The 11,499-nt window shown below is 59.2% G+C and overlaps 1 protein-coding gene across 1 annotated transcript; it reads left to right on the top strand.

Moving 5' to 3' along the window:
• On the top strand, positions 1-11,192 carry LOC134411608 (chloride channel protein ClC-Kb-like). The gene is made up of 19 exons (XM_063145472.1): positions 1-139; positions 293-421; positions 1,225-1,353; positions 1,686-1,825; positions 2,293-2,370; positions 2,772-2,850; positions 3,912-4,037; positions 5,356-5,440; positions 5,598-5,699; positions 6,506-6,590; positions 7,148-7,321; positions 7,572-7,641; positions 7,977-8,087; positions 8,536-8,749; positions 9,052-9,185; positions 9,431-9,531; positions 9,714-9,797; positions 10,423-10,509; positions 11,127-11,192. The coding sequence occupies exons 1-19, from the start codon at positions 1-3 to the stop codon at positions 11,172-11,174; spliced, it is 2,115 nt and encodes a 704-aa protein (XP_063001542.1). The 3' UTR covers positions 11,175-11,192.
• The last annotated feature ends 307 nt before the right edge of the window (positions 11,193-11,499 follow it).

The following is an 11,499-nucleotide window of genomic DNA, read 5'->3' on the forward strand; positions in this document are numbered from 1 at the left end:
ATGGCCCCAGAAGGAGCGCAGGAGGCGGCCTGCAGCAGGAAAGATGGAGCCGAGGCAGAGAAGGACGAGGAACGGGGCAGGTTTCTGGCTGTGGAGAAAAACTGGAGGCCCTGGCCGAAAACGCGGAGGCAGCTCAGAGGTAAGAAGGGGTGTGCGTGTGGGTGCGTGGGTGCCCCACCCTCCAGGCTCATGGGGACCCCCTTCCACCCTGGCTCCTGCTGCTCAGAGAGTGAGGCGTCCCGGTGCTGAGGGCTGCCGCTGGTCTCACGCGGTCCTCTGCCGCCCCCTGCAGGTTGCCTGGAGTGCATCAAGGCCCAGCTGTTCCGCGTGGGGGACGACTGGTACTTCCTCTTCGCCCTGGGCGTCTTCATGGCCCTGGTCAGCTTTGCCATGGACTTCACCGTCTCCAAGATGGCCAACGGTAACCCCTCGCCCTCACTGACCGACCGGCCTCCCTCCCCGGGCTCGGATTTCTCCCCTGGAGTGCTGGCTGGGGATGGTGGGGACTGTAGTCCAACGCATCCAGAGAGCGCCAGCTTGAGCGAGGAGGCGATGGGGCGTCCAACGGTGGCCCTGATGCCGCCTGGGGGCAGTGGAACCAGCTTTCTCTCTCTCTCGGGCCAGGGAATGGGCTGAATCGGGATCACAGGCAGGCCAGATTTGCCCAACAGCCTGAGGATCCATGCCATGAGCTGGTGGAACTCACTGCCACAAGATGCTGTGAGAAGCCAACGGCTTTGAAAGGGCTTGAGACAAATGCAGGGCAGTCTGGGGGCCTCTGCTGGGGAGGGGCATCAGGAGGGGAGGGCTGTGGCCCCCCAGGGCCTCTGCCCAGGAGACATCTCTCTAGCCACAGTGGGAGGCGAGGGCTGGACTGGAACGGCACACCTGGGAGGCTGCTAAGGTTGTCAGAAGAGCCGTGCTGGACCAGGACAACAGTCGACGGGGGCCCAGTGTTTTCTCCCCACCCCACCCCCGTGGCCAAGGAGATGCCCAAATGGGAAGCCCATGAGCAGGACAGGGGTGTGAGGGCACCCTCCCGCTCAGGCCCCTGGCAATTGTGACTAGCACCGGTCCCTGAAAAGCCAGCCTCCAGCACCCCCTTCACGCGAGGCCTTTCGAAGAACCGGGTCGGCACAAGAGCTGCTGCTGCCCCAGTTTGAGTCCACGTTGAGCCGCTCCGACCGACCCGCTGCTTTCCTTCCCCTGTGCCGGGCCCCGCAGCCCACGCGTGGCTTTACCGAGAGGTTGGCGATTACCCGGTGCTGAAGTACCTCTCCTGGACCATGTACCCCATCGCGCTGTCGGCCTTCTCCACGGGCTTCGCCCAGAGCATCACGCCGCACTCCGGAGGTGAGTCCGGGTGGAGCCCCGGTGGCTGCTAAATCCTGCCCAGGCTGTCCGTCCCTCTCCGCCCTGCTCCTGCTGCCTCTCGCCTCTGGGCAAGGAGACACGAAAGCAGACTTCAGGTATCCGCCGGAGGTGGGGCAAACCCCTCCTCTCGTGCTCCCGAGGGGGTGGAAGTGGCAGGGAGGCCGGATTTCGGGTCCAGGTGGCGGCAAGCGTCCCAAGCAGGGGGGCAGCGCTGCCCTCCCCCTCCCCCCAGGACTAGAGGGCTCCCCAGGGGGGAGAGGGGAGCGGCAATCCTGGCAATCCTGGCTCCCCTGCACGCTTCTTCCGGCAAGGATCCGGCATCCCCGAGCTGAAGATCATCCTGACGGGGGTCATCCTGGAGGAGTACTTGGCCATTGAGAACTTTGGGGCCAAAGTCATTGGTCTGACCTGCACCCTGGCCTGTGGCAGCACCATCTTCCTTGGGAAAGTGGTAAGTGGCCGCGCCAGGGGGAGAGGGGCCCTGGCTCCCTGGAGGTGGCCCAAGAGGGGCGCTTCCCCTTTCCCCTTTCGCAGCTGCGTCAACCGCTGGAAACGTCTGTGGGCATGTTTAAAAAGGCAGAGCGGAGGGGGTTCGATCTCTTCCTAGTCCAGGGCCCAAATTCCATCCTGGAGACGCTCTTGGGGGCTGTGTCCCCATGGTGGGCAGGGCCAGAGGCAAAGGGGGAGGAGCCAAAATAGCTGCATATCTTAGCATACATCTCTTCCTGCCAGCAACGAAGCCTCAGGGGAGAGGCATGCCAGCCTTTTAACATGGGGGGCGGGAGGAACTGGGGAACGGCCAAACGATTGGCCTTCAGGGTAAAGGGGCGGGGCCTGGGGAAGGAGGCAGGGTTATCTAGGGAAGCTCAGAGGGGCGGAGTTGGTCTCCCCTCTCAGGGGGTCTCCCCTCTCTTCCAGGGGCCTTTCGTCCACCTCTCCAGCATGCTCGCTGCCTACCTAGGCAGGATTCGGACCAGCGTCTCTGGGGAGTACGAGGTAAGGCCAAGGCGGGCACCGTGCCCTCCGAGAATGACACTCCCAGCCCAGGGAGAGGCCCCTGCTCTGGGTTGCTACACGTGGGTCAAGCCTCCCTTCACAGAGCTTTCAGCAACCTGCTGCATTCACACCTGCACCGGGGGAAATGCGGGGGCCTGCTCAGACCCCCCCCACACACAGAGTAGCTTTGAGGAGGGGGCTATGTGGGAATCGTCACCCAATTTGTCACAGAACTGGGAAGGCGTTTGTCAAGCTGGAGGGACTGGTGTCAGCGCAGCTCCCAAGGCTTTGCTCTGAGCTGTGCAAAGTGTCGTCTGGCTGACACGCGTGTCGGAGCCACCGTGATTTCCCACCAGCCCATGAGGGGCCCCTTCCCCAGCCTCTTTCCTCCCTCCTTCCAGAACAAGAGCAAGCAGAACGAGATGCTGGTGGCAGGAGCGGCTGTTGGCGTGGCCACCGTCTTCGGGGCTCCCATTAGCGGTAAGCGGTCGGGGGTGGGGGGAGGCGGCCAGACAGGCACACGGCGCAAGGAAACATGAGCAGCAGGCCGGGGCCCTCTCCTGCTGGAGGAGGAGCACTTTGGCCATGTCGGCAACAAGCCGTTGGCTTGGAAACTGTGAGCGGCCGCGGGAGCAAGCACACAGGTAGCCAGGCCAGTGCTTGGGAGCTGTCCAGGGACTCAGATTCAATAAACAAGTAGCCAGGTTTACAGAGCTTGAAGAAAGCGTTTGGCTTTGCTCGCGCCAGTAGCTCAAGCCCCGCTAGCTACGGATCCAGGCTCAAGGTTCGCCTGTCAACTTACAAAGCCCTAAATCCCTTGGGGCCAGGGTAGCTGGCAGACTGACTGCCCTATGTACCCCCTGCTGTTCTTTCAAGGGGAAGCTTTATCAGCCAATTTGCAACTTAACAGGGTGCTGCTAAGTGACCTTTGGAGAGCGGGGCCTTTTCAGTGTGGCACCTACCCTCTGGAACACCCTTGCCCATGTGGCTTGAGAGGCAGGAAGCGCGGCGAGTTTTAAATGCCACCTGAACATGACCCTGTTTCCACAAGCTTTCCCTGGCTTGTATTTATTTATCAGTGATACTCATGAACTGTTTAATAAACCCCCCTAAGCAATGATAACGAGGCGGCTCCTTTGCCTCTTTCCTGGGTCTCAGTCAGAAAGGAGCTATCCAAAGTGCTGAACGTGCTCCCCAAAGTGGTGATGACTGAAACCCAGAGCAGGGAGGTATGTGGGCATCATCAGTTGATGGAGAGATGTTGCAAGTCTGTGACCGTTGGGTGGTTATTCTTTGCCCTGGTTAGGCCTGTGGGTTGCCGGTTGCCGACCACGGCCTTAAGGGCACCATCCAATGCACGTTTAGACTGAAAAAGGTCCTGCAAGTCCCAGCATGCCCCAGTCACCATGGCTGGCTGGGGCATGCCGGGGGTTGTAGGCGTTTCTTCTGCCCAGCGCACGCAGAGGGTTGCGCCCTCCCGGGTCTTCTGAACGAGGCCTCTGTGGCCCGCACCCCTTCACATGGCGCCTGCTCCCCCCCAGGGGTGCTGTTCAGCATCGAGGTGATGTCCTCCCACTTTGCTGTCCGGGACTACTGGCGGGGCTTCTTCTCAGCCACCTGTGGGGCCTTCATGTTTCGCCTGCTGGCCGTCTTCAACAGCGAACAAGGTAGGGCAGAGCGGAGCGAGGGGCTTCGAGGAGGGGGATGCGCAAAGCCGAGCGGGGCAGTTCTCTTCCCCCTTGGGCAGGAGGGAGGGGGCTCCCGGGCACGAGCAAACGGCGCGTGCCTCCTGCCTTCTCCCACACGTTAAAAGCAATCACAGGCGCTCACATAAAAAGAGAAACGGAAAGGCAATTTGATCCCTGACGCATGAGAACACTCTAAATGGGCTGCAGGCCCCCCCCCCCGCCCCATGGATAATTCAAAATGCTTCTTGCACTGCAGCAAGAAAAAGGGGGATGTTTTGCGTTAGGAAGAATGATGGAGAATCAAAGAGCAAGAAGCATCATCATCATAATAATACCGTGAGAGAAAGCCGTCTGCATGAGCGGCCTCTCCTTCGACCCCCCCATCTGCCCCCCCTCCGGCACACACGCTTCTTTCTCTGCCGCATGAACAGATGTTGGAGGAAGGTGGTGACTATCTCCCCCCCCCCCGCCAGGGCCTTGAGCAGGTGACAGATGCCCGGCAAGTGTAGATGCTGCCTGTGCCGGGGGAGGCACCTCGGAGCGCCTCCTAGACAACCGGCGTGCCTGTGCCTTGTCTGGTATGAAACCGGGCCTGTCCTCTCGACACACACACACACACCGTTTGCTGTGCAGGAGCCCGCGTGACGGAGAGGGCCTCGCATCGTTCCCGGGGCTTCCAGGGCCAGCAGCTCCCAGCCTGAAGACAACCGTTCTGGGATCGTTTTTCTAAATGTGCATATTTAGATATAGGGGCGCTTGGACTTTTTAAAGCCTTTACCGTGCTCCTGGGTGGACCCCTCTGGCATGGCAGAATCGTGGCGGGGAGGGATCCCAGAGGAAGCAGAGCCTGGGTCCACTGATCCCAGCGTTGGTGACGTGGACTGGCAGCAGCAGCAGGCTCTCCAGGTTTCAGGCAGAGGTATTTCCTGCCCTCTCTGGAAATGCAAGGGCCTGAAAGCTGGGCCCTTCGGGGACTCCAACCGTAAATTACAGCCCTTCCCGAAGCAGCCTTGTACTGAGGCAGAACGTTGGTCTGTCTAGCCCAGTATTGTCGACACCGGCAGCCATGGAGTCTCCAGGGATTCAGGCAGCGTTCCTTCTTTCCATCACTCTCCTACCTGGAGATGCTGCCAGGGATTGAACCTGGGACCTTCTGCCTGCCCAGCGTGTGCATGTGTGTCTCTGCCCCACTGAGCCACGGCCCCTTCCCTGGGAATCTGGGTGTGGGCAAAGGGGGTGGTCTTAGGGCAAGGAGGAGCCCCCCCCTGCTTTTCATGTCCTGCTTTCTCCCCACCAGAAACCATCATGGCGCTCTTCAAGACCAACTTCAAGATCGATTTCCCCTTTGACCTGCCGGAGACCTTCTTCTTCATGTTCCTGGGGTGAGAGAGGGTGGGTGGGTCTCTCTCTCTCTCTCTCTCTCTCTCTCTCTCCATGCAGGCAGTGCAGCCGGAGGGGCAGGGGCAGCGGCAGCGGGGGGGGGGCAGCGGCAGCAGCCCAAGAGAGGGTGGCCGACCGCGGTGCCTCTGTCCTTTTCAGCGTGGTCTGCGGGGCGGTGAGCTGTGCCTACCTCTTCTGCCAGCGATGGTTCCTGGGCTACGTCCGGAGGAATCGCTTCACGGCCAGACTGCTGGCGACAGAGTAAGCCTCCGGGAGAGAGCGGGTCCTTGAAAGCCAGAGCGCTGTGGGGAGCGAGTTTGTCTGGGCAGGACGCAGGGCTCTAGCGAGGGCCGGCCTCACGCACCACTCTGCACCGCCTCGATTCCCTGCTCTGTCAAATGGGGATCATTGCGGCCTGCCTCACAGGGTGGTTGTGAGGGCAAGCGGGAGATGCAGTCTGATCAAAGCGACATGCAAAGAAATAGCAGCAACATTCCTGGTCTCCGTGTTTCGCGGCGCTTCTTTGCTCCTGCTTCACAGATCCGTGACACGGCAGGTTGCAAAGTCTGGCTTGTTTTTGGCTTTCAGAAGCCAGCAAGGGCAAATGAGCAGGAAGCAGAACACACTTAAGAGGTTACGGATCCTGCAACTTGGGGGCAGCAACCCACATTGGCCAACGTTTTTGACTGAGCCTTGTACTGCCCTCAAAATGGTAAAAAAATATATACAAAAACAAACCCAAAACCTTACATTAAAAAAATGTAGTCAAGGTTTCACATAACACAGATTAGACAGTAGTTGCACAGTAGTCAAGGTTTCACATTACACTTTGTCACTTTCTGCTTGATGGAAGAGTTCTGTGTCATCTCTAAAGCCTACCGATTCCTACATCAATAGAACCTGGTCCAAGAGCAGAATTCCACTCTCTTCTTGGCGCAAGCCAGGGGCTCTGCTTTAACCGGAGTATGACTTGCAGTTTCCCAGGAGAACTTAGCTTGGTATAAGCCTGGCCTTCCTTTTTGGGTCCTGAAAAATAATCCTGACTTTTTTAAAATCTGCTTTTCCAGGAAACCTCTTTACTCGGCACTGGTGGCCCTCCTGCTCTCATCCATCACCTTCCCGCTTAGCCTGGGCCAGTTCATGGCCTCCAGGGTAAATACTGGTGGTTACCTCCTGCCTCCCTCCTTTCAAACAGAGAAGCACCATGAACCATGTACAGAGTGGCCTTTGCTCGCTGCTAAATGACTTCAGCTGGCTTGCTCCTACACACCTGTGGGCAAGGGGTGTCAGGTGACGGGCAGGCAAAAGAGCAATGATCTGGTGATGCACACAGAGAACTGTGTGCATCCTGTTCCGTAGCTCCGGGATGTTCCCAGGAGAAGCTGGTGACATCTGATAGATCAAAGCAGGAAAACAGGACCTTCAATAGCTCCAAGTGGGCCCTACTGTAACAGGAGGATGTTGTCTCAGCTGGCTGGGATATAGGAGGATGTTGTCGCAGAAGGGAGCAAAAGCCAACTGAAGCCTGGTTGGACTATTAAAAAGGCCCTCGTCTGATTTTGTCGCCTGTCTGAGAGGCTGGGGAGATGGTAAACTCTTCCTCTCCTGCTCACTGCAAGGTCTGAGGGCTCTGGGGTTGGGGGTCATGTCAGAAGATGCTTCTGCTTAAACTGCCAGACCTTCCAGCTACTCACCTTTCCTCCCTGTAGCTGAACATGAAGGAACTCCTCACCTCCCTCCTTGACAACCACACCTGGAGCGTCCTTTCCCAGAATGCATCACTGGCCAGGCCGCTTCAGGTTGACTCCAATGGCCTGTGGCTCGAGTGGTGGGACCCAAACATCACCATCTTTGGCACGCTGACGGTCTTCCTAGTGATGAAGGTACCTGGCTTCCAAGGAGCTTCCCTCTGCCAGTCGAGCAGGGAGCTGGGTTTGCACGTCTGCCTTCTGGTGCCCCGGGGAGCTCTCTTCTCTGTTGCGTTGGGCTTCCACTCCACTGTGCACTGAGAAAGGTGGGCTTGTTATCAGCCTCTGATGATGGGACCTTCACTCTCAGAAGTTGGAGTGTTTGTAAGTATTCCAGTTGGCTGCCAGTTGCTGCAGTAGTCTCTCCCCTTTCTTGCTGTTGCAGTTCTGGATGCTGATCCTGGCCACCACGATGCCCATGCCTGCTGGGTATTTCATGCCTGTCTTCATTTACGGTAAGGGTCCCCAACCCTCCCCTCACTCCTGACCCACCCACCCCCATGACTCTTGCTCTCTATGCAGGATCAGACCTGAAAAGGGACACGGGGTTAATCCAATTTTAAACCACTTTAAAATGAGTTGCATAGATGTGGCCTAAAGCAGGGCAGGGCGACCTGTGTAGCCCTCCAGACATTTTGGCCACGAGTCCAAGATCCCTCGCTACGGCTGGTGGGGTTGCTGGCCAAAATGTCCCCAGGGCTGCAAGCACCCAACCCCCGGGCTCAGAGGAGACGGTGCAAAGGTGACCCACTCCTCTCTCTCTCTCACCCCCTCCCCGTCCTGCCCACAGGAGCTGCCCTCGGGCGATTGGTGGGGGAAGCCGCCGCCTTCCTTTTCCCCCAGGGCATCACCTCAGGGGGTTCCTTCAGCCTCATCACTCCTGGAGGGTACGCGCTGGCAGGTGAGTCCCCCACACCTGGGTGCTTAGCTGCTGGCCAAGACGCTGGAGCACGGCACCTCAGCAGAGAGAGAAAACACACACACACACACAATGTTGATTTGGGCTGCTAGGGCACAGGGTGCAAATCCATGGCAGAATTTGCGTCATTTGAGATGACTTGGGTGCGAAATTCACTGGCAGGCTTTGCTTCCCGCAAAATGGAAATAAGCCCTTGTAACGGCTGCTACATTTGCATCTACAGCTATGAATGAGCCTGTGCAGATGTCATGTGGATTTGTGGCCCCAAAATGTTAGAAGTGCGCAGCCACGCCCTTGCCAGGGAGCCCCTCCCACAAGAGGGCCAGGGAGACCCCTCCTTCCTCCCTTCCCTCCCATGCGAGTCCTGGCAGGGCCCCCCTGGCCCAGCTCCAGAGGCGCCCCTCCCCAGCCCAGTCTGGCCTCCCCACAGGAGCGGCTGCCTTCTCAGGCTCCGTGATGCACAGCCTGTCCACGGCCTTGCTGGCCTTTGAGGCCACGGGGCAGATCGCCCACATCCTGCCCGTCACCCTGTCGGTGCTGATCGCCAACGCCATCGCCCAGAAGTTCCAGCCCTCCTTCTACGACGGCACCATCATCGTCAAGAAGCTGCCCTACTTGCCTCGCATCCGCAGCAGGCACATCGGGTGAGTCAGCCACCCCGGGGCGGGAGCAGCAGGCGCAGGCAACGTCGGGGCCTGCTGCAGTGGGGCTGCCTCCCCTGGGAAGCGAGAGGGCAAACAGACCCCGTCCACCAGCCTTGCTGACCGCCTACTTCTTTCTTTCCTCTCCCCTCCTCATCCCTCTTCCTTGTGTGTCGTGTATTTTTTTTTGGACTGTTATTTACAGATTGATTGTCAGCCATTTGGGGAGTCTTTTTTGAGGGTGCGTGTGTAAAGAAAGTCCATTCAATAAAGAGTAACGCCCACCCATTTCCTCCCACATGCAGCTCCTACAAGGTCACTACACAAGAGTTCATGAATACCCATTTGGTCACCCTGGCCAAGGACGCGACCTTCCGGGACATCCTCGGAGTGGTCACCTCGACCGATGACCCGGAGTACCCCGTGGTCGACAGCACTGGTACTGACGCTTTGGGAAGGCAGGTGGTCCTGGGGCGGGGGAAGCCAGGAGACACCTCCTCCAGTGTTGAGCGTCAGCCCTTCCCTCCACCCCAAATTCCCCCCCCCCAATCTTTCCTGGGGCTCCAGGCGGAGACCTCGCCTGTCTGTCCGCCTCAGGGTTGTGTGCTCGCCTGCACAAGCCAGGAGTCCCGGGTGGGGAGCAGCCTCCATCCCTGTGTCCTGGCCTCTTCCTTTCCCCTGCAGAGTCCGCGATGCTGCTGGGTATGGTCCAGAGGTCCGAACTCATCAGCTTTCTCCAGACCCACGATGATGCCGGCCTGCCCCACACCGAGCAGGAGGGAGAGGTGGGTCGCACGTGCCCCAACGCTTCTCCCCTGGCCATGAAAGCCTGCCAGTGGGGGTGGGGAGGCAGCCCCCATCCTGCCACAAGCCCTGCAGGGCTGCTCCGCCGGGGGCCCGCCTGTCCCTGGGGGAAACGCTCCCCTTTCCACCCAGGCGGTGCGACGCGGGCTTTCCTCTCTTGCAGCCTCCGCCTCGCCAGACGCTGGGAGGGGGCTGCACCATCAGCCCGGTGACCCTGCAGCTGTCGCCCTGGATGTCCCTGCACCAGGTGAATGGAGGAGGGGCTGGGAAGTACGGGGGGAGGGGGCAATAGCAACCCTAGGAGAGGGGGGCTGGCACAGAGTCCAGCGTTTGGGCCCACAACGCCCTCTTGGTGACAATAAGGGGGGGGGAGTGGCAGCGGAGGCCTGTGGCCTTCCAGCCAGAGTGCACAACCTCCTCTCCACCCAAGGGCCAGATTCCTTCTCAGAGATGCTCTCGGGGGCTGCGGGCCAGTGGTGGGCGGGGCTAAAACCCCAGCTTCCTCCTCATTGCCTGTCACTCAGCCTGAGGGCAGCTATGGCAACCGTTTAGGATAGTGGGGAAACTGCACAAAAGTCAGGAAGCCACCAAATGATTGGTGGCTGGGTGAAAGGGGTGGGGCCAAGGAAGTGGGCGGGGCCATCTGGGAACGCCCGGAGGGCCAGATGTAGCCCCAGGCTTTCCACCCTTGCTTTAAGCCAGTCTGTGGGCCTCCCAAGGGGGCTGGCAGAGGGGATGCGGGAGGCCTGTCACAGCAGCCCATAGGCAAGGCCTGCTAGGCCTGGTGCTACTACAACCTTGCTGCCCCACATCTGTGGGGTGCCCTGAGCCTCCCCAACCATCCCCTTTCTTCTCCTTCTCCTCTCCCGCAGGCCCACAACCTCTTTGAGCTGCTGAACCTGCAGCGGGCTTTCGTCACGCAGCTGGGGAAGGTGGTGGGGCTGGTCTCCAGGAACGAGGTGAGCATCCGACCCCCAAAGCCAGAGAATGGGGGGAGAGGGGCTTTGGAAGGAAACGCCGCCTGGGCAGAACTTGCACTCAGGGCTCCACAGTGCCAGACATGCAGAAGGTTGAGGCTCAGGGCTGGTGAGCCCCGGCTTCAAATCCCCTCAGTTGCAGGGTGGGGTGGAGTTTTGCAGCAGAAGAGCTCCTGTTTGCCTGCACCAGGTCCCGGGTTCGATTTCCGGCAGCATCTCCAGGGAGGGTGGGGGGAAATCCTACCTGGAATCCTGGGGAGCTGCTGCTGCTGCCAGTCCGCGTCAGCAATACTGGGCGATTGGGGTCCAGGGTCTGACCCTGCACGGAGCAACGTCTGCTGTTTTGCTCGCCAGGGGACCGTGGGGCCGATCTCTTGGCCTCCCCTCCCTCACAGGGCTCTTCTGAAGATAAAATGGTGGGTAGGAAAACCAGCCTAATGCCCAGAATGCTTCGAAACGAGGGAGAAATGAATTCTGTGAAGGGATCTTCCCAGCAGAGACGCAGGCAGGCAGGCACGGTCAAACCGGCTCCAATCTGCTTGTAGTGTGGACGCACCCATAGTATGTTGCCATCAGCATTCTGCCTCCTTTTTCTTTAGATGAGGAAAGCCATTGAAGACCTGGCAAATCCCAAACCAACGAAGTAGAGAGACAGAGAGAGTGAGAGAGCAAGGCAGAGAGAGCGAGAGAGCGAGAGCGTCTCTCCTTTCCCCACAGATGCCAAAACGCAGCTCCCGGCATCGTGGAGAGACGGAGGCTTGGGGCGGACGGGCGTCTGGGGATCCCCTTTGCTCACGGCTTGGCTTTCATTGCCAATTAAAAAGGCCTATTTTAAAACCTTCTTAAACCGGTGGGCAAACAGAGTATTGAAACACGGAGAAACCGGGGGGGGGGGGGGGGAACGGCTTGCCATTTTCAAAGCCTTGCACGCTTTTAAAAAAACCAAATAAAACATATTTACTAAATGACAAC

The sequence above is a fragment of the Elgaria multicarinata genome, chromosome 20 (assembly GCF_023053635.1).
Source record: "Elgaria multicarinata webbii isolate HBS135686 ecotype San Diego chromosome 20, rElgMul1.1.pri, whole genome shotgun sequence".
NCBI classification, from domain to species: domain Eukaryota; kingdom Metazoa; phylum Chordata; class Lepidosauria; order Squamata; family Anguidae; genus Elgaria; species Elgaria multicarinata.